This window comes from Lodderomyces beijingensis, assembly GCF_963989305.1.
Source record: "Lodderomyces beijingensis strain CBS 14171 genome assembly, chromosome: 6".
NCBI lineage: Eukaryota > Fungi > Ascomycota > Pichiomycetes > Serinales > Debaryomycetaceae > Lodderomyces > Lodderomyces beijingensis.
Window position 1 is genome coordinate 646755 of NC_089975.1, and position 22489 is coordinate 669243.

The following is a 22489-nucleotide window of genomic DNA, read 5'->3' on the forward strand; positions in this document are numbered from 1 at the left end:
TTCTAGTAACATCAACCGTGTGTCGGTGCTCTTTACATTCAAACTATCCCCAGACTCCACATGTAAAGCGATCTCTATCCTCTCCTGATCCTCAAATGGACAAAAGGACAAATAATACAATAGAAAAGTGGAAAAAAAAAGAGTGCCAACGTGTACATCTAGTGGCTGTTCTTTTTCCAAGCATCTTTCCATCTACTGTGCAATGATGCAAGGTGGATTCACAGAGAAGAAAAAAATGGAAAGACAAAAGTTGAACGGTGTTTCAAAAGTTCAACCATGACTCTATACCAAGCAAGTTTTTGCAACAAAAACCCCTTTTCACTTGTTTCATCGGTCTTTGTTGCCTATGGCTTCCTAATCTCAACACCCCAGAGTCAAGTGAAAAGCCTTTGTGCCGTAGCCCCCCCACACTCTCTGGGCCGCTCCCGGCAATCAAGCCGGTAATAGACATACACATATCTGTGGATGTGTATACTGTGTATATGCGTATATATGTACACATGTACATATAAGTCCGGATCTGGGGTAGAAAGAGACCGCTGCTCGTTGGCCCAGCTTAAAAACACTCCATACTCTCACAATTATTCAGGTGATCCGATCCAGCGGCAAGCGGTACCGGAAAGCTGGACCGATGAATGAAAAAAGTTTTTTACACCACGTTTATGAGCTGCAAACGTTGAAACAGTATACACTCAATATCGCCCCTCTGAAGCCTCATATCAGGGCCAAACTCGCCAAACTCGCCAAACTCAAGTCCCTCCCTCCCCCTAGTAGAATCTTTCAAATCCAGACATTTCAAAGTTTGGTCCTAGAGAACAGAGAAGAGCATTTGTTCGCTAGTTCAGCTACCCTGCCCACACAAACACACACACAAAGATGACGGAGTTTGAACCGGGTCTGTGAGGGTTTGCCATGGGGAAAACTGTTGTACACAACCCCAAAGCCACCATCTCGCGGTGCGGTTTTGGTCGGCTTCAAGGTATTTGTTGTCGGACTTTGGATGCACCGGTTCTGTCACTCACGTGCAGCCTCCCATAATGATATTTTCTCGCTTTGACAAAGTTAAAGAACAGGAAAAGAAAAAAAAAAAAAACAAGACAAAAAGACACGAGAGGCTCTCCTGCAACACACCACAACTCCATCCAGCTTCACATTTGATTAATCTAGAGTTTGGGCAAGACTGAAGTATCAAAAATCCTTCACTCAACTCATTCGCATTACAAATTTTTTCCAAGTTTTTTTTTGGTCTCTCTCCTTTTTTTTTTTTTTTGTTTATTTAATTTATTCATTTATTCATTTATTCATTTATTTATTTTTCACCAAGATGGAGGAACTATCGTGGCTGCGGTACTTTGCGGGAGTCTTCTTTCTCATATGGTACATTGTGATCCTAATAGCAGCCTACAGCGGCTTTATCGAGATCTTGCTCAAATTCAGGTCTCGGAAGAACTTGACCGCGGCTGGTGGCGTGCCTGGACCCTCCAAGGATGCACAAGAGCTAGCAACTCTAGAAGGAGTCACCATTATCCGGCCCATAAAGGGAATAGACCCTGAACTCAGCTCGTGCTTGGAGTCGTCCTTTGTTCAGGATTACCCGCTGGAGAAGATTCAAATCTTGTTTTGCGTCGATAACCCGCGCGACAGAAGCATCCCGATTATCAGGAAACTCATCAAACGATATCCGACCATCGATGCCGAAATCTTGATCAGCGAGGGCTACAATGAAGAACTGAAAATCAGCACGGAGCACTATGGGCCGAACCCCAAAGTCAACAACTTGGCAAAGGGGTTCATCAAGGCCAAGTTCGACATTTTGTGGGTCATGGACAGCAATGTGTGGGCCAGCTCCAACATTTTGAAGAACTCGGTGGTTACATTGAATCTGAACTTGAACAATGGCAGAAAATTGGGAGACCAGCGACCCGTGAAATTGGTGCACCACGTTCCCTTGGCGGTGTGCACCGACTCCATCCTGGATTCAAGCTGGGAAACCATTGCATTAGATCACTTGGAGAACCGCATTACTCCAACTGCCTCGGACGAAGACCTGGATAACTCGATGCATTCACTCACCAACCGGAAAACAACTCCAAGCAGGTCATCGACTCCCACTTGGGAATCATTACAGCATCCGCATAAACAGCATAAACAGCATAAACAGCATAATTTGAGCAAGAGTGGAAAGAAACTAGGGGCTACGCTCGACGAAATGTTTCTCCACACATCGCATTCGAAATTCTACATTTCCCTCAACAATTTGGCCGTGGCCCCCTGCGTCAATGGCAAATCCAACATTTACAGAAAATCAGACTTGGACCAATCGGTCAAACTCATGCCTTTTAAGGACTCGCACTTTTTCAGAGACCCAAAAGTCAAGCGCGACGCCCTCGATTACACCAGCCAATCCATCCCCGGTAACGCCATCAAGTTCTTTTCTCGATACATTGGCGAAGACAACATGATTGGCATCGCCTTGTGGGAGAATTGCAATGGACGCACGGGACTCACGGGCGACGTTGTTGTCCAGCCGTTGAGTCCCGAAAACAACACGGTGCAAGACTACGTCAAGCGCAGAGTACGGTGGTTGCGTGTGCGCAAGTATATGGTCTTGATGGCCACGTTGATTGAGCCAACGACGGAATCGATAGTTTGCGGCATTTACGGAACATTTGCCGTGTCCACCGTGTTTTTCAGCCAGTGGTTTTCCATCAAGTGGTTCTTGATGCACATGACCATCTGGTTGCTCACCGACTACATCCAATACAATGTCCTCATCATGCTTGCCAAGGACAAATCCAACATCACATATCTTCCGCAATGGATGAACTCCGTGTGTGTGATTGACCTGGTGCATAAGTTCTGGCAATGGTTCAAAGTATGGTGCATTAGAGAATTGTTGGCGTTGCCCATTTGGATCATTGCCATGTGGGGCCATGAGATTGATTGGAGAGGCGCGCCATTCAAGATCAAAAACGACTTGACTGCCGAGGAGTTGTGAAATGAAGCCAGTTTTGTTTTGTTTTGTTTTTTTTTTTTGTTTTTTTTTTTTCATTCATTCTGAAAATCGAGCAAGTTTGTACGGACAAACGCTTCTCTTTCGGCACGTTTCATGTCCGCTTAGATCAACAAGCCCCAAAGTCAAAAAGAAGAGAGAATATCGGGAGTTAAGAAAATGACTGCGAAAAACAACCATATTTGGGTGTTAAGAGTGGTTGATCTAGCTTTACGAATCACGCCAAGTGATTTTTTTCAGTTGTATTAATAGATCGATAGATCGGTAGGAAGGTAAACAGGAACATTCTTGTTTCAAACTTGATTACCACATGCAGAAACCTGCGTTTTTTTGAGTGAAGATGAGGGCAGGGTAACGCCCACCTCTTTCTGCGCCGCTTGAGTTGGCATTTATCCATCGAGTCCAACCCGTATGTTTTGCAATATAAGGCAGTATGAGAGACCACAACACCCGCATGCCTAGTGTGTGTATGTGGGTGTGGGTGTGTCCTGAAATTGCATTTCGCGACACCATGTTGAGTGTAAGCCGAATAGCAGTTGGCTTACACGGGAAGGCTGAGTTTCATCGATAAAAAAAAAGCCCACGCATGTCGCCGCCTCATCGCCACTATATCCTATGCGTGACTGAAGAAGAAGAAGAAGAAGAAGGGAGAAATGTTTCTTCTAGCTAGTTCATGCAAAAGGAAAAGGGGAGAGAGGCGGGGATGGAAGGGGAGTTGTGGGTCTGCATTTGTATAGAGACGGGGACCGTTGCTGTTGCCCTATGTGCTTCGAAATACCCGTTTCTTTCTTATCGACAGCTGAACTTGTACTTTCTTTGAATCAGCCACGGTTGTTGCTGTTGCTGCAATTGTAGTCAGTGGAGACGAATGTAGGTATATCGAAGCACTACCATATTAAGAAACTTGAAATAGTCTCTGCTACGCAGGCACACTGCCAACACAAGCACCTAGCTTCGTCAAGAAGCTCGAAACGCCCTGCGTATGTACTCTTCAAGTCTGTGAAGTTTAAGAAGCTTTAAGGGAACTGGAGAAAGAGGGATTTTTATAAACGTTGAAACCTCGTTTCCAACTAGCGACTAACCTGCGTCTCAATTCTCTCAACATTACTCTCCCGCGTAAAAAAAAAAACTGGACCTGAGCGAGTAGACTTGTTTTGGCAGGCCCGTCATTCTGTTCCTTCCGCGAGCCCCAAGAGTCGTGGTTGGATTTAGCTAGACATATTATCACCTCCGACTGGTGCCCTCCAGATAGAAGCCAAAAAAGAATAAAAAGAGAATAATAAAAAACAAAGAAAAAGACACCTGGTTGGCAAGAAGTCTTTGTATGGCGCAGTATCTCAATCCGAACCATATAATCAAGCATACTACTAAATTCGACAATCTGTGAAAATACACGTTTTATTCAACCAGGGGGAATACTTCAACAAGAAATTTTTTTTTTAGAGGCACGCTTTATCATCCATCATTTTCCTTTCCTTGTCATATTCTTCCCGCCATAAACTCCCATCCACTCCCATCGTTCCATCCGCTTCGTACTACCCACCATCGTCGTATTCTGTTTGTCATTCTTTTTTTTTTTTTTTTTTAACTTTACACGAGAATCAAACGCTCTTACCGCCAACCAAGCAAGCAAGCAAGCAACCAATTCTCTTCCCTCCCCCATACCCTTTGCTATCGACGTTGGATTTTTGCAACTAGCTATTCATTTCATCTCGGCCCATCCATCCCCTTATGTCCAGCGCGATCAAAAAGTCCTCGTCAAACACGAATCTACACGACCAGATTCACGACGACTATCTCAATCCTCTGCCATCGCCACATACAAGTGCAAACCACACGCCAGAGCTCAATAGAGAACGCGAAATCTGCAAGAAATGCAACAACCTAATCAACGAAGGCCACGCTTACGAATTGGGCGAGGATAGGTGGCATATTGACTGTTTCAACTGTTCGAAATGCGATACTTCACTCGGATGCAACTCGAATTTCTTGGTGTTGGGCAATGGCAACTTGATTTGCTCAAACTGCTCCTACAACTGCAAGCAGTGTGGGCGTAAAATTGACGACTTGGCCATTTTGACCGGCGACCAAGCCTATTGTTCAAATTGTTTTAAATGCCGATCTTGCAAGAACAAGATTGAAGATTTGAGATATGCTAGAACTTCAAAGGGCTTGTTTTGCATGGACTGCCATGAAAAATTGATGGCAAAGAAGAAAAAGTATGATGCGAAAAAGAAACAGTTGGCGTTGTTGCAACAAAAGCAACACTTGTTGGAAAGAGAACAAGAACAAGAACAAAAGCTGCAACAACTGCACCTGCAACTGCAACTGCAACTGCAGGATGAAAAACGAGTGAGCGCTGCTAGCTCAAGAAATAGCTTGTTACAATCGTACATGTTCAACAATAGAAGCGGCTCTTCAACAAGCTTCTATGGCCAAGAGAATAATTCACTTTCATCGCTAGCGTCTCACAAGAATAAAACATTGCCCAAACCACCACCAGAGGATGAGTCGACGATTGTATCGCCTGCAAAATCGCAATACTATACCCCGCATTCAAACGTTTATCTGCAAGAAACTTTGCTTAAACAATCACCATTGGCGAATTACACCACCGAACCTCCACGCAACAAAATTCAGCCAGCCGAGAATGATTTCTCGATTGAAGAAGTTCACGATTCTTCCGACTCAGACTCTAGCGGGGACGGCTCCAAAAGGAATGGCACATCTTTGAGAAACAAGAGCTCTGCCACGCGTCTGGTTAACCATTTCTCAACTCCAACAATATCCAACGAGAATCCAACATCCCTGGCCTCTGAAGAGTTGACCGACCTTGAAAAAACAATTTATTTGGATATCGGCACCACGCCGTCGGAAAAGGAGATTTCCCAGTTGAGACCAGCTGCAGCGTTTCCGGGACCCAACAACATCAATCTTCAAACACCGCAGCAAAAGCAGCATCTGATGCATAGTCTAGAAAACAAGAGCAAGAATCTTCTCATTTTGTCACCCAACCAGTACCACGATAACGAGTTCCACAATGCAACAATGAAAACGCCTAGCGAAAGCTCGCCCAATACTTTGATGAATCTTACGCCAAACCACCGCCAGAGCGGATCGAATTTGCATCCACATGGATCAAACGACGAGAATTCCAGGTCTGCAATGAACTCACCGTTTGCTAAAGGCAATAGGCAAGCCAGAGTAGTCGAGACCATTGACGATATTACCAATGATGACATGGACCGGAGCGACATTCTCCCGCAAGTCATTTGCACTCCACAGCAGGAACCAAGACCAAGATCAGGCACTGGCATTTCCTTGTCATCGCCTCCACCGAAGTTGCCTCTCCCAAGCACCCCTTCGAAGAAGAATCCATCAAGCAGACTGAAGTTTGACGAATCGATGGCGCATGGATTGGGACTAGAAGGGGTCACATATGAAGTGCCCGAGGCTGGCAAGCCGCCCATGAGAAACAGACCAAGCAGAGAACGAGTTGACACAGTCGACAGGCTAGAAAAGCATAGGAGCGACGAAGCACATGTTACCCCAGTGCAAGCAGGTACTTTAAATAGAATGATTGGCAACGTGACTCCTGCAGTTACCAACTTGGAAGGACAACACCAGCATCAGCATCAGCATCAAAATCAGCATCAAAATCAGAGTCAGAGTCAGCCCCATGACGTTGACACGCCGCCCAAAGAGGCCCAGTTGTCGAGAAAGTCGTCAGTGTTGCGGACGTTGAAGCATAAACGTACAAAGTCGGGCAATACTCTGTCAAAGTTTGCATTTTTCAAATCACCCAAGGATGAAGCAAGTTCCCCTAGACAGTCAAGCCATACACGCCACATTTCAGAAGGTTCTGTTATGAGCAACTCGGGAAACTACTCGGCCCTCAATAGCACGAGTAACCGTTCTCCCATTAGTCACATGCGACTGACGTCTGATTCAACTGCCATGTATGGAGAAGTTGATCACTACGCATTCTTGAAGCCTGAAGTGCAGAAGTTGTTGGCAGAACGCAACATTCTCGATCAGGACGTCAAAAAATTAAAGAATGAGAAATTGCGACTTGTTGATGAGTTGAAATCGTTGCAACATTCAGTTGCTTCTGAATCCAGCACCTATGAAACGTTGATTGAGCAGATTAAAGAGTTGAAAGCTGACAGATCGCACTTGACTGACGAAAACCAGGAGTTGACTGCGCAGAATAGAGTTTTGGAGTCGAGGATTTCTGAACGGTCCTCGAGCTTGGATACTGATTCGTTTGACATGTCAACCATTGCCAACAACAATAGCTTTTCATCGGCATCCCCCATGAGAGATTTGAGGCTGGAGCATCTCCATTTCCCTCAACACCATCAACATCACCAGCAGCATCACCACCAACACCACCAACAATTCTTGCACAATGGCCACAATTTGCAAAACAGTGCCCAGTCCGAGGAGGAGCAGCCTCAAAAGGCCACCAAGTTGAAGTTTTGGAGACGTGGCAAAGTGGGTGCTCCGCAAGTGGTGGCCACAAGCCAGGGCGAGAACCCCAATTCAGCATCGAGATTGCCCAACAGTCTTTCCTCTAATGCATTGCGCGTGCCCGCCAACGGCAATAATAACGGTGCCGCCGGGAATGTGTATGGCAATGGGAAATTCACCAAATCAGTCTCCACAAACATCTTGGACTCGTTTCTAGGCGGTGACTCCAACGGTTCCGCTGCATCGACACCAGGTTCATCTTTATTCAACTCCACCATTCAGCAGCGAGCCGGGTTTGAAAAAACATCTGTGCCGTTTATCATCTCGCGGTGTCTCAAGGAAGTTGAAGATCGCGGATTGGATTACGAAGGTATCTATCGAGTTTCCGGAGGCAGTTCTGCCATTGTTGCCATTGAAAATGCGTTTGCCAATTTGAACCCGAGCAACCAATCGGACGAGAAGCAGTTCAACAAGGTGGAGGACTTGGTGACCAACGGAGACATTCACGCGGTGACGTCTGCACTCAAGCGGTATTTGAGAAAGTTGCCGGACCCCATCGTCCCCTACGTGATGTATGACGAGTTTATAAGAATCGGGCAGTCGCCAGAGGATATGAGAGTCAAGGAGCTTGTCTATTTGGTCAAGAGACTCCCACCTGCCAACCATTGCGCGTTGAGTCAGTTGTGCCTTCATTTGCACAAGGTTAATGATTTGAATCATTTGAATCGGATGGGGTATAAGAACCTTAGTGTTGTCTTTGCGCCTACTCTAGCACGAGACCGACTGGGAGAACGCGAGATGACCGATATGGGGCTCCGCAATGACGTTACCGAGTTGTTGTTGCGTGAATCAGAACGGATATTTACATAAGTCGAGATTAGATGGGTTTTTGTTTTTTTTTTAAAATTGGTTTCAATTCAGGTGGGAGGTTTTCTTTTGGTTTTTTTTTTTTTTTTTTTTTGAAAAGAATATATATATTCATCACATGCATTTATAAATAAGTAGCAGTAATATCTCAGGACATTTAGAAACGCTTCCCCTTTTTTGTTTTCCGATTCTTAGTCACGAACACCGTTTGTTCTTGCAATCGTGGGTGAGAGGGGCGGAATCTCACACGCGATCCATCTCCCATCTCGGCAAAATATGAACCAGTCGCGGTCCATCTCTAACAGCTCTTCCCCCACTCAATGAATATCCTTAATCTGGGGATTCAGAAACATCTCCAACCTCCGCAGACCCGTGCGCAACAAGTGCTCAATGGTGCTGAATTGTCGCTTGGGTAGGTTGCGATACTTGTGGAACTCCTCGCGGATATAGTTTCTCCAATGTTGCTGTGTCTCTTTCGGCTTACTGTATGACGTCTTGATACACTGCTTGTATAGTGCGAGTACGTCTCTTTGCAAACCTGATAGTTTTCTCTTCATTCTCCTTTTTTGGGGTGGTTGGATGAGTGAGTGGTGATGGAGTTTTGCAATCGGGGTTGAAATTTTCGAGGTGTGAGGGTGTTGGGGTGTCGGCCAGGGTGCATCACGTGACGTCATGACGATATTAATTGCGACACTTCATCGACCTTTTGACTTTTGCAGCAAAATTGTTCAGGAACAGTGATCTTCTGAAGCAAGTCGCGGAAAACGCAAGCTATGCGTACAAGCCGTAGGCTGCGGGTAAATTGTAAATTATAAATATATGTATATTCTTTCTGAAGACGAGCTCAACTGCTTTTGAATGAACTGAGTTTGGAGAATCTCGTTTATTTTTTTTTCGCCGTGATTGGAGTTTGGGGGTGGCTTGGTGCCAATTCTGAGATATAGAAACTGTGATGGTTTGTTCTCGAGAAAACGACGCTTTGCCACACGAGGAAGTCAAGCTGGACCGTCCTAGTCCCAAGAGGTAACGGCTGCCGGGATGGAAGCCTGACTTTTGAACTTGCTTGACATGAGCCAAAAAAGAGAAGAGGCGTTTGAGTTTGCGGGTATGCAATCTCTCCCTTGCCCAGTTGACATACAAGTGCCGTTCGTGACAAAGTGTGGGATGTGAGGAGACTTCGCCACGTGACCAGTTGCCCGAGATGCTACCATGTGCCTACCACCTTGTAACAGGGAAGGAGTAGCGCAGCGGCGCTACCAATTGCTATCCTACATCTCTCATGTCTCCGATATGATCTCAGATTTCAAGCCAAAGAATGACACGAGAGAGAGAGAGAGATCACACGAGATCAAACAGTTGCCGACTTGGATCTACCAATGAAAAAGAGAGGTGAGATCGTGCAATCTCGTAAGTGATGGGTATCGAAACGCCTTGAAATCACCAGCCCAATAAGTGACGAGAGAGACTACGAAGAAAAACAGAGTAAAAAAAAAGCACCATGAATTTCTTGGGGGGATTTCGATTTTATTCTGGGCTGATTTTTTTCTTTCCCCACGGCAGTCGGCAGGTGGAGAGAGATACCAGCGAGATTGACCCGGTGTGTGTGCTCGGGGTGCTGTCACATCAGACTCTTTTTTGTCTTTTTTTTTGAATCTCGAGTGGATCTTGCTAAGAACTGACGATTCCAACCCTTCCCCCGCTTCCCTTTTCCCCCCCCAGAAGAAGTCGTGCCGTAGAGCTAGTGGTGAGTCGGTTAGTCAATTAACCGGTCAGCCAATGAGCTGGTTTGTCAGTTTGGCCAATTGGCTCTCCCCCGAGTGAACGGGCAAAAGGTGTTACCACTTTCCTTCCCCTCGCTGCCCCCCTCCTCTCCCTCTCCCTCTCCCTCTCTCGCGCCAATGGGAAACGCTAACTGTGTGTGTGTGTGTGCCGACGAACCTCTCACCCAAGGCAATTGAAAGCAAGTTCACGTCACCACCATCTCCCCTTGATCTTGCTTTGGTCTTACTCCTTTGGTCTTACTCCTTTGATCTTACTCCTTTGATCTTAATCCTTCGATCTTCTTCGTCTCGCTCTCTTGCTACCTCTCGCTCTCTCTCTCTTCCCCTCCTTCTTCCTCATATGCCGCTAGAAAAAAGTTAAGGAACAATAAATGCAACAATTAAAGAGGTTCAAGACAAGAATAAAATCGAGGACCGAACGCTAGAGGAATCTCATAGCACTTACATCGAACGGTAGGACCCGGTATAGCAGTACCTGGTGTGACAGCTACTGGCATCACTGGCGTCGTTCCTTTTTTTTTTTTGTTAAGGTACTGGGAGGAAACAAGGGGAGGGAGGGCAAGCTTTCCGAGCAAGGAGGAAATTATTGAAATCCGCTCTCCACACTTGAATCTGTGGAAATCACCTTACGTCTCTTTACTGATGGAAATGGTACTGCTGGTGGTGGTGGCAAGTGTCGAGTTGTTCAACGGCCTTTCACTTCATCTCTTCATCTCCCTTCCTCTTCTTGTATCCTTTGTCCGTTCCCCCGTTCCCCCGTTCCCCTTCTCTCTCATTGAATTAATGGACAGTTACCCTTGCGAAGATCCCATAGCCTCTGCTAACCTCAGCATTCACCATACGTATCAGCGCCCCTTGGCCATTGGTGGAGCTTATCCTCACCTTACCGGCACCAATCCCACTTGTGGCAGCGGCAGTGGCGGCGGTAGTGGTGGTGTTGACAAGAGCGATAATAATCATTTACTGCCATTCATGTCCAACCAACAAAAATTACATCACCCGCGGGTTTTACAACATCGACAACAAGCTTTTAAGAACAACCACAACCGAAAACACCACCATTACCACAACCACTTGCACCATCATCACCAGTACAACCACAAACGAAAACACCAACACCGCCACCACCGCCACCACATCTGCAACCAGCATTATCTCGTAGCAAGAGATCGAAACCAGGTACACCAACCGACTCTACACTCGCCATCAGTGTCAAGAGTTGCAGCGGGAGATTTAAAATTTGCTAGTCGCTATACCTATTCAAAACAAATCAGCGATTCCAGTCCAATCACGAAAACCCTGGCGTCGCAAATGGCACACACAATTCGCAAAAATGTATTTCAGCACATGAAAACACCAACCCCTTCAGCCTATGAAGTTCCCTCGTCTCCCAATATCAATAATAATCCACATCTAACTCCAGTAAACCAAAACCAATCTGATCTGTCAGATCTGGTGGCTCCCGAGGTCAAACCAGAGGTCATGCCTCCACAACCCCCCGTCCTGCATTCTCAAAGACATTCTATTGCCTCTCAAGAGAACCAGCAACCACCACAGCCACCACAGCCACCATTACCACAACAACAACAGCAACGGCAACAGGCACTGCATTTTCAACAACTGCAAGTTTTCGACCACACGGGACAACAGCAACAACAACAACAACAACAACAACAGCAGCAGCAGCAGCGGGCCATGTCTGATGAAGAACAACAGCTAGCCACCAAATTGAAGGAAACGTACAAAAACATTGTCAATTATGAAGAACTCGTTCAAAAAAACTGCATAGAAATCACAATCAAGATCAATCAAATCACTACTAATTCGAACCCAAGTTTAGTCTACGGATCTCAAATCGTCAACCAAAACATATCTAGCTCCCTTAATTCAAACTCGTCATTGGCGTCGAGCTCCACTAGGACTTCCGAGTTGCTGAACGACTTGTGGACAGTATATCACCACAATATCAACTTGTTGGACAATTACTATGATTTCTTGGTGACTTCACTAAAGCCGTCGTCGAATCAAACACAGTTCAAAACGGGGAAAAACATTGTAGAGTTGTACAAGATCCCCCGCAGAATGTGGGTTTACGGAATAGTGGGATTCCTAGAAGTTTTGAAAAACATCATGGGCATTTTCCAAGATCACGAGATCTGCTCGTGTTTCATATCGCATTGCTTCAACATCATTTCCAATCTAACAGATCCCATCTTGGAGATGGAAGGATGGTGGGCCGAGAAATTGGGAGACTTGTCCCGAATGGCCATTGCCTTGTACTCGTCCAAATCGATCGACTGGAAAGTCAGCGCTGAATATTGGTACTCGGTCGCCATGAAGACACTTTACGGACACGGCAAGATTTACTACCACATGTGCACAGTACAGCAGGACAATCTAGACGCCCTCGTCAACATCAGCAAATCTGTCACTTGCCGTGATCCGTTTGTGCCCACGCAACACTACTTGAGACTTGTGGTTGAAAACATTTGCACACAAAGAAACATTTTATCATTACTAGAATTGCCAATTATAGACTTCATCAAGATTCATAAAGTTTTACTAAGCATTTATAATGGGCGAAACAGCGAAGGCGGCTCGGTGGAGAATATCCATGACTCCCAGTTACAATACGGCATGGACTTGGTCACCAGGTATGGCTTGACGTTTGGATCAGACTCAAACGGGTACAATTTCTTTACAAGGGAGATGTACTCCACGGGCGGAAACATGTCGTCCCCGGAGACAAGTAATCCTTATTATCACAAGCTTCCCCAACATCTCGCGCACGCGTCGGGCATGAGCGGCGGTCCGATACAGCCACCCAGCGCTACAAACACATTGGAAAAGATGAACTTTTGGTTCAACAAGGGCTCGCTCTTTGCCATTTCCAACATTAATCATTTGATTGGCTTTGGCGATGCCAAGAACCCATTTGCCAAGTTGTTTGAATTGCCAGAGGCATTGAAGGAGAGAAAAGACAAGAAGGATCGAAAGCGGAAGACAAGGAGCGTTTCGCAAACAGAGGAGGTGATGCTTTCAAACATGGGAACAACTAGCGGCATCGACGGGCAGTCCGTAGTTGCTGCCCACATGCATAACTATGATTGGTTTCACAGTTTACAATACATCAACAAGTCCGTGTTGGAGTTGTCGATGCGGATCCTCAACCATTATTTGATTGGTCCAAAGCAAGCCTCGACCTCGCACGTTATTGTGTGGCTTTATTTTTTGGTGAGTGTTGGTGAGGCAACAAAGAAATACGCGGTTGCCCAGCCAATGTTCCACTGGCTATTCAAAACCTTGTTTCCATGGGAATCGCTCATTAATTACCTCAACTCGCTCTTGGCGTTTGTGAAAAACAGTCCTCGCTTATGTGCATTGTACACTCAGTATTTGCAATTGCCCTACATCTTGTGGTTTTGCGAAAACGAGTTCTTGCCCGAGGTTTGGAAATGCTGGGGCACCTTGTGGTTTGATTTCATCAATGAAAAAGGTGACTACATTGACTTGGATGACGCCGGGGTGAAGAATAACAATTTGTTTGATTTGCCCATCTGCGGCACGTACCCAGTGGTGAATATGCCATCGGACAATTACGACGAAAAATCAAAGAATAAGTTGGAGTCCGATAATGACGAAAGAATTATCCGTATCATTTTGTTGGCTAGAACGATTACCGATGATTACGAGTTTGGCTTGGTTCGCACCAGCACCGAGTTCAAGTTTGACGAACAGGTTTATTTAAAGACGGTGAATGAGTCGTTTGCAGAAGAGTTTGTCTCCGATGTGAGGTTTTCGCAGAATAACTTTATTCAGTCCATATCGTTGGAAAACTTGACCATGGAAACCAACAATGCGTTAACGTCGTTGCAAAAGGACGAATTGTGGTTTGGCGGACTAGATAGCCATCTTTATGAAGACGAAAACGTGGAGTTGGAGGACGATATAATCGACGATGAGGATGAAGGCGAGGGTGAGGGCGAAGGCGATGACGATGACAATATTCACTATGATGACGAGTACGATAGCCTTTCGCAACACCAGCAGCTTCACTCTCATAATCCTCATCATTCCCATCCTCATCAACAGCAACAACAACAACACTACGGAAGAGGCAGTAACGGAGGCGTACCAGATTTTTACAACGACAGCTTCATCGGCACTCCCACGGATCCGTTGGCGTTGGGCAGCTTGAACAACGACGACATTGAAGGCAATTTCGGCGACAAGATCGATAGCAATATCACGCATATAACGCTAGACACCAACATCTGGTTGAAGCATTGCGGACGGATCTACAAGTGTGTCAGGAGCGGCGTGTTGAAAATCACCATTCCCTTGATTGTTTTCCAAGAATTGAGAGCATTGCGCAAGTCAGCCGAGGCCACGATTGCCGACGCGGCAACCAGATCGGTTATTATCATACGCGAGCTCTACCTTACGAGGGAGATTATACCTTTGCGATTCGACGGCACTGTGGCTCTGGACATCAACGAAACCATTGAGTTTGAAAACAATTCCAACTGGAGATCCAACGTGGATGAGACCATTTTGCACGCGGTCAACGAGTACGATGACTTGGGCAAGAGGACAATGAAAGGTCTCAATCTCAAGCTTTCGCCGTTTTCGAAATCCTATGGCGCGTTTGCCTCGTCGTCGCGTCTTATTGATGACGACCCTTATGACCGCCAAAACTCGCATTACATGCAATTGAGCAAAAACGACGGTGCGGGATCATACGAGCCGTCTGTTCTCAATTCGCGAATGGCAAAGCTATTCAAGTATTGTGTGTTGATCACCGATGATCGCAACATGAGATTGAGAGCAAAGACAATTGGTTTGACGTCATTTCAAAGTAAATGGTTATTCAGTCAACTAGAAACGGTATTTTCTGATAGATGTATAGACTGAAGATACACGATCGATAGTAAACTTGGGGAAAGAAATTGTAGATGGTGGAGAAAAAATCACAATCGTCGTTGGGTCTTTGGCCAGAAGTTTCAAAAAAAAAAAAAAGAGAAAGGAGATAGATTCGATTTATTCCTTCGGTTGACAGCCCTAATTTGGTGTGTTTTCTAAATACACGACTTTGAAAAGTATACCGACTTCAACGCCGATTTCTTTTGAAAAGTAATCGTGCTGCAACGGCATGGCTTTCAATCTAGACTTAGTTGTTTTTTTTTTACCGCACGGCGCGATTGGCGTTGAAGTAATGCATGTGCGTAGTGAGTTGTCCGTCAGCTTTCCATCTCAAACTCTGTCAGGAGAGGAAAGACAGGGAGTGGTTTTGAGCTGATAGAGTGTGAACAACGTGGACTCGTGGTTTCAAAAGACGATTAGCGAAAGGGAGTGGACTAATCGAAGCTCCGAAGCTGCTGAATTGCAACACGGGGGAAAGGCAAGAGACGCTCATTCGGTTCAAATTTAAACTAAAGGAGTGGGAAATTGCGTTGTCATCTGCTGCATTTACACAAGAGGACATCTCAAAACCAGATAAAATGAAGTGAGGAATCGAAGCCATGGATTTATCTGTTTGGGATACTTCACGATACCGATACCATCAGTTCATCCTTTGGTGTGGTTGTTCCCGGGATTATGTCTCGATTCCGGCTCTTTTTTTAAGTTTTTGTTTTTCTGGCTGCGAAAAAATTGGAATTTTTGCAACTAATTCCCGATGCCTTGATTCACCATGCGTATCTCACACACTCTCCCTCCCTGCACATCTTCCCCTATTTTGCAATTATATCAATCAAAGTCCAGAATCGCGGCATCTGTGTTGTAATTTAGGCATAAAAAGAAAAGACTCTCCCGACAGCCAATTGGCGTACTCCAGGAGTCGCCCCCTGTCTTTCTCTCTTTCTTTCTCGTTAGCTCATAACTGTACCTAATTAAAATATCTAAAAGCAAATTGTTAATTTGAAACTGCTTCAGCAAGTTGACACTCGTGGGTTCCAATTAACGACAACGGGGATTGGCTGTTGTCGAAACTACCGTACCAGGAAACTCCTACTTCTCAGGTACCACCACCCAGTCAATCAGAGGATGCAAATTTTTTTTTCCTTTTTGACCTTGGTTGGCTGCAAAATGTCAGTTTACCAAGTTTTACACTGTTATTGACGTGCCATATGGCTAAAGAAAAACATGCAAATGCGTCGCTCTGGTTTCATTGGTGGCCCTGCCATCCGCTTACACCAACGTCCGAGGAGGACATGGCACACGCAGGGGGGGTAAACAAACTAACCTACCGACCGGAGATCCTTTGAAAAACACGCACACACGCACTCTCTGGCGAAAGGGTCGGGAGATGAAGGTTTCTTTGTTCAAACTAAACAAAAGGTGGAAACAGCAAGGGGGGCTCTAAGAAAAAAATATTCCTTCATGTGGGAACCCTGGGGCTACGTTTCACGTTGAGATCGGCACTTGAAACCCCAAATGGTGCTGCGTGATGGAGGTGATGGAGAAGTGTCGCAAATCCTTTGGGCAACAACAACAACAACAACTCTCTTCTTTTTTTTCCGCGCGTATAATTCCCACTTTTACGTGAAGTGCGCGACGACCGGTGACTACCGCCAGTTCTAGCCCCACCACCACCACGATCACCATGAAACAGCACAGAAGTTGGCATTGGCCCAGACAACCCACGTTCCGGACTACTCTCCCTCTCAAGGCGGAGGTCCTCTAACTTTCACTAAAAAGCTTTGTTCTTTATTCCCCAAGTCGAAGAGCCCAAATGACAAACGTTTGCAGGGTGAAGATGTTTCGCCCGCTCTCACACGCTAACTTCGGCTGCATGATTCTTTTTTTTTTTTTACGAAGGGAAGGATTTTGCGTCTATGGAGCGCATCCTTTGACATTTGCAGCTATTGCTCTTCCATCTTTCAAAAGCTTCTTATTTTACCCTCATCCTTTCAATGACGTCTGTTCTCAGTCAAGACGTCAACATCCAAGCTAGATGAAAACCAGCCATCTCGACCGGAGGGGAGGGGGGGTGTTGTAGGTGCGGGCGGCCCAAAGAATAATATCAAGAAAAATAGAGAGAGAGAATTTCTTCCCGATTAGGAACTCATGGCATGAATCCGCATCTCCATACAAATGCCGTGAGATCGTCTGGTTGTGAGCTATACTTTATAGACCCCACCAAATTGTACACCAAGTGCTCCTTCAATTGCGAAGCAAACAACGTCAACCACTTAAAGTAGTTCACGGTGCCGTACGATTCGTGGGAATTGCTTGAGTTGGGCTTGGTGTTTGGCTGTTGGACCCACAACAAGATCGGATCCCTTTCTTTTTTTTTTTTTTTTTTTTATTTTAATTGCTGCAAATGTTTGCAACAGTGACACAAACGCAAACGCAACCTATATCCCCAAAGGAACCATAACCATAACCACAACCACCAACCAAATCACCAAATGCAAAATACTACCCCCTTTCATATTATATGCGTTTTTAATTTTCTTTATTTGTTTGAATTGAAACACCTCTTTTTTTTAAGCTAATTATCAACATTTTCTAGATTCGCCCAAAGCACTCTGCCAAGTGCAATAATTATGGATATCTTATATATAAATACCCTCTTCTCGGTCCCCATGATTTATTGAAATCTGTCCGTCTCTCTTTCCGAGTTCACCAGCCAGCTTCCAACACCACCTCCAACTCAGTCACTCCTTGCCTGCCGAGTCCAACCACATTCATTCATTCATTCTCATTAGCCTACTCACCAGTCTTTCCTTAACGCGCTCCTTCCAGTAAATCATGAGATTCTCTACAGTCATTCTTGCAGGTTTGTTATCGAGCATAGTCCAAGCTGCTCCAGCAAACGTCCACACCGTGGTCCTCACCTCCTACACAACTGTCATCGTTGACCAACACGGTGCCACAATTACTCCAAGTGACAACGACAACAACCCCCCAGCTGCTGCTGCCACTGAAGCTCCATCTGAGACTACTCCGGTCGCTAAAGCTGCACTTCCAACTGAGAATGTCGTTGTCGAGGTTCCTTCTCCAGCAGCTTCACCAGTAACGACTCAAGCTGCACCCCCTCCTCCTCCACCTCCTCCAGCAGCTCCACCAGTAACGACTCAAGCTGCACCCCCTCCTCCTCCACCAGCACAAACCACCACCTCAAGCGCTCCATCAACAACCACCACACAAGCCAACGGCGCCGTCCAATCGGGCCAAGGCACCTACTACGACGTCGGCATGGGCGCATGCGGCGTCGTCCACTCCAACTCCGAGAACGTCATCGCCATCTCGCATCAATTGTTCGATAAATACACCCCCGGGGGAAATCCAAACCATAATACCTTGTGCGGCAAGAAAATCAGAGCTTCATACCAAGGTAAATCGGTCGATGTCACTATTGTGGACCGGTGCGAAGGCTGTCAGTATAACGACTTGGACTTCTCGCCTACTGCATTTGAATCTATAGCCGATAAGGGTTTGGGACGGATCCCTATCACTTGGCAATGGTTGGATTCCATCTAGAACTATGAGATTTTTTCGTCAAAAAAATAGACGTTATTTACTTAGAATATACCCGGTTTCTTTTTATATTTAGATGTGTCACATGTGTATGAGCCGAGTTTTTTGGTCTCTGCCTCTCTCTTCATCATCTACGGGAATTAATCAAGTGGAATCATCATGAGATCGCGATTGTAACTAAGAACGGTTTTGGAGCGTTGGTTTTATTACCAGTAAAAAAAAAAAGTTACGAATACACCAAAGATCAACTATTGCAGCGCAAATAAAACGTTTGTACACATAAAGCTAATATACAAAGAAGTGAATATACGGAGGGGACAAGAACATCTCAAGCCGACTGGAATCAGAATACCCAATGCAAGATGCCCTTGATCTTTCCTTTGAACCCGGTTTCCGCTTCCTGCTCGTCTCCCTTTTGCGCATTGTACTCAAACTCATGAGCCTCAATCTCGTCCAATCCACTCGTCAAATCCGCTTCCGAAGGCTTGACAAACTTGGTTTTCTTGATCAACTTCCACGCAATAAACACCGCCAACGAAACGAAAATCATAATGTAACTGAACAAAAAGTCATCAATCAGCCAACGACCGGGCATAAGCACATGGTAGCCCAAGATAACAACCATGATGATGTAGTATCCCGTGGCAATATAAATCAAATAAGGTTGGAACCATGCTCTGTATGTAAACTTGGAACGGTCGACTCCCTGCGCCTTGCATGCAAAGTAGAAACCAATGTAGGTGATACACATAAAGGCATAGTTCAAAATCTGCGACCCAGTACACAAATTAACCATAAAGTTCAACACCTTGGTTCCGGCATCTCCCAATTGCATCAACGACAACAACGAGAAACAAATGGAAACAAACACACAAAAGATTGGCACACCTTGCTTGGTGCATTTCTTGAAAAACGAAGGGACAAAACCCTTGACGGCCAAATTGTACAAGCAACGCGATGAGGTATAGGTGTAAGAACAGCCAGCCAGGAACGCAGATGTCAAAATGATCCCGTTGGTGATGTGGGGCAAGACTTTGATGCCCAAGTTCTGCATGGCAACCACATATGGAGACGAGGCACCGTTGGAGCTGGCTGAACTCAACTTGACATACTGGGGATCGTTGTAAGCGATCAAGATACCGACACACAAGGCACCGCCAACGTAGAAAACCACCAAACGGTACAACACAGTTCTAAACGCAATTGGCATATTGTATCTCGGATTGACCAGCTCGGACGCGGTCATCGAGAGGTACTCCGAGCCAACACACGTGAACGAGGCACTGTTTCTGAGACTATACAAGAATCCTTGAAATCGACCCAAGCTCCCCGTTGTATACATCACGCCAATGGGTCCGCCTGCAACGTGCCAGTTTCGAAAGCCAAACGCATCGCCTTTTGGGTTACCTCCGCACATGGTGATGAGCGTGAAAAAAAACAACCCAATACACAAGACCAATTTGCAAAGGGAAAACCAAAACTCACATTCACCAAAGATCCTCACGGCGTAAAGATTAATGGCAGCGTAGACGGCGATTTGAATGCACAAGGTGATTGCGGGCGAGTAGTCGTCACGCCAAAAGTGGATAACACCGTTGACTGCAGTGATTTCAAAGGGAATGTAAAGACTCTGCATGATCCAGAAATTGACCGAGGCGGCAGCTTCAAAAGCAGGATCAATGACTCTTCCGGCCATATTTAAAAAAGGCGAGTTCACCGGCATGTACGAGACCATTTCTCCCATAGCCGTGGTCAACAACATAATCATGATTGTTGCCAACAAGTACGACAACAAGAGCCCAAGCGGGCCTCCAGCGGTCAACCCAGTGGTACCAATAGTAACGAAAAGACCAGTTCTGGAAAGAAAAAGAAACTGAATGTTAGTACTCTTTTGCAAAAAAAAAAAACAAGCAAACAAACAAGTAAAGGAAAAGATCAAGGCCTTTTCAAATCTTGGTAAACATACCCTATACTTCCACCAATGGCAATGAGCTGCACGTGACGGTTTTGCAATGTTCTATGCGTCTTGCCCCAGCCTGCATTGGACTGTTTTTCCGACTGCGACGATAAACTGGAATGGTCCACAAACATCTCTTCCAGTGCAATCACATCTTTCTCTTTACCTGCGCGGTGGTTGTCATTCGACTCCGCTTCTTTATTATCCTTGCCAAACCAAATCATTAATTGAGGTGTGAAACTTTCTTGCTATGCTATGGTTGTAAAAAGATTTTAATTGAGTAATATGACGACTTGATGTATGAAACTGGATTGAACTAAATTGGATCAGCACCACCTACTTATACATATATCTCAAACTGAAGGCAGAGTGCCGAGCAGAGGATCAACCAGATCAAGCTGAGCCATCATGAGAACTTGGGAAATGGACCACTCTTTTGTACTCGTAATTGTCTCTTCTTCAAGTCGATGAAATCTTTCTTTTTTTTTGTTTTTTCACTTTATTCCCCATGCATGCGATAGTGAAGCAAGGTGTTTTCCTGTTTTGCAGCGGGTCCGCTGCTCCCACACACTCTCTGTTTCTCTCACGCTGTCTCTCTATCTCCCGCCCGGTGTGTGTGTGCGGAAAGATTATCAACATTCAAGTGGACATACATGAAAGAATATACTGATGGGAAAAAGAAAAATTTTCACCATGCATGGCTCTCAGCATTGTCAATCACACGCTTGTCTCTTTTGTCTCTACATCAACATAAGTCTTGGATTCCCTAGCAGCTATATCTCCTGGTTGTGAACTGACTTTGCAGAATGCAAACAGCAAAAAAAAAAAGCAAAAAACAAAGAAAAGTGGAGGTTTTAAGCAACGATACATGCTTTTGATAGCGATATTATTGAGCGTCAGATATCGATTTTCTCTGCTTGAATTGGCAAAATTTTCCATCTTGCTCATATCTTTGTGGTAACAATTCAGGAGATAAATACACCAGGACGACGTAGTCTGTAAATAATCGATGGATGGCTTCTGTCGTAAGAGCAGACGCAGATATGCATTCAGCAAACCACCGCACATGAGCCAAGAGTTCGGGTTCCCGTCCAAGTTTGAGCTCGAGGCGAGGCGAGGCGGGGCGGCCTAGTCATGGTGTCTTGGAATGGTTGCTGAAGCTAGCAGAGGGTTCTAAATTTGGCCAGTTTACGAAGAACTTCTTGAGCTTCTTGAACTATCAGCACACACCCACCGGAAAAAAAAAATGAAACCTCACACGACCCCTTCACAGCACGAGCCATAAGCACGACGAAGAGACCCTTGACTTTGACAGACGCAAGAGTAGAAACTTCTTTTACTTCTGACTCGGTCTCAAGCAAGCTATCCGGAGACAGCGGGCATCTTGTTCCGGAACACCTCTAGCGCATCTTTTTTTATATTTTTGGCTAGTAAAAGGCACTCCATCCATTCACAACAAGACCTGCTTGGTGCACAGCTGGGCAGTGAATCTTAGGTGCCAAAAAAATATTGTTATCACGTGACCAACCCTCCCCCCCCCCCACCCACTTTATTTTGAAAGTGGGCAGAAAGTTGCTAACCTCCTGGCCAATAAAAGAAACTCGACATCTCTGGTATCGTATGTGTTGTCTTATCTCTGATGGTTCACCCCGGTTCAGCCACGTACTTACTTCTCTTTATCTAAGAAATTTTCTGACTCCGTCCGTCTTGTTTTTAGGGTCTTTTGACTTAAGATTGATTCGATTGGAGGGAGGGGGGAAAGTCCGGTTTATTGCAGGCATGCTTCAAATCATGGACATCTCAGAGTTTCTGCAGAAGTTACTCTCGCTACTCTCGCTACCGGCAATCTAAAATGTAGACTTGGCTTCAACAGTCAAGACCACTTGGGCCTTCTCTTTCCAGGCGGGTGTTGTC

General features: G+C 45.5%; 6 protein-coding genes across 6 annotated transcripts; 4 read left to right on the forward strand and 2 right to left on the reverse strand. All coding sequences in view use genetic code 12, as the record gives it.

Moving 5' to 3' along the window:
• Positions 1-1324: 1324 nt before the first annotated feature.
• Positions 1325-2998, forward strand: LODBEIA_P50050 (uncharacterized protein; the record flags this gene model as incomplete). Its single annotated transcript, XM_066975290.1, has 1 exon — positions 1325-2998. One exon carries the CDS (start codon positions 1325-1327, stop codon positions 2996-2998), a length of 1674 nt encoding a protein of 557 aa, XP_066831943.1.
• Positions 2999-4744: 1746 nt separating this feature from the next.
• On the forward strand, positions 4745-8356 carry LODBEIA_P50060 (uncharacterized protein; the record flags this gene model as incomplete). Its single annotated transcript, XM_066975291.1, has 1 exon — positions 4745-8356. The coding sequence occupies one exon, from the start codon at positions 4745-4747 to the stop codon at positions 8354-8356; it is 3612 nt and encodes a 1203-aa protein (XP_066831944.1).
• A 314-nt stretch (positions 8357-8670) lies between these two features.
• LODBEIA_P50070 (uncharacterized protein) lies at positions 8671-8910 on the reverse strand (the record flags this gene model as incomplete). Its single annotated transcript, XM_066975292.1, has 1 exon — positions 8671-8910. One exon carries the CDS (start codon positions 8908-8910, stop codon positions 8671-8673), a length of 240 nt encoding a protein of 79 aa, XP_066831945.1.
• Positions 8911-11481: 2571 nt separating this feature from the next.
• LODBEIA_P50080 (uncharacterized protein) lies at positions 11482-15048 on the forward strand (the record flags this gene model as incomplete). Its single annotated transcript, XM_066975293.1, has 1 exon — positions 11482-15048. One exon carries the CDS (start codon positions 11482-11484, stop codon positions 15046-15048), a length of 3567 nt encoding a protein of 1188 aa, XP_066831946.1.
• Positions 15049-17889: 2841 nt separating this feature from the next.
• Positions 17890-18621, forward strand: LODBEIA_P50090 (uncharacterized protein; the record flags this gene model as incomplete). The annotated part of the gene is made up of 1 exon (XM_066975294.1): positions 17890-18621. One exon carries the CDS (start codon positions 17890-17892, stop codon positions 18619-18621), a length of 732 nt encoding a protein of 243 aa, XP_066831947.1.
• A 340-nt stretch (positions 18622-18961) lies between these two features.
• LODBEIA_P50100 (uncharacterized protein) lies at positions 18962-20799 on the reverse strand (the record flags this gene model as incomplete). The annotated part of the gene is made up of 2 exons (XM_066975296.1): positions 18962-20474; positions 20585-20799. The coding sequence occupies 2 exons, from the start codon at positions 20797-20799 to the stop codon at positions 18962-18964; spliced, it is 1728 nt and encodes a 575-aa protein (XP_066831948.1).
• Between the last annotated feature and the right edge of the window lie 1690 nt (positions 20800-22489).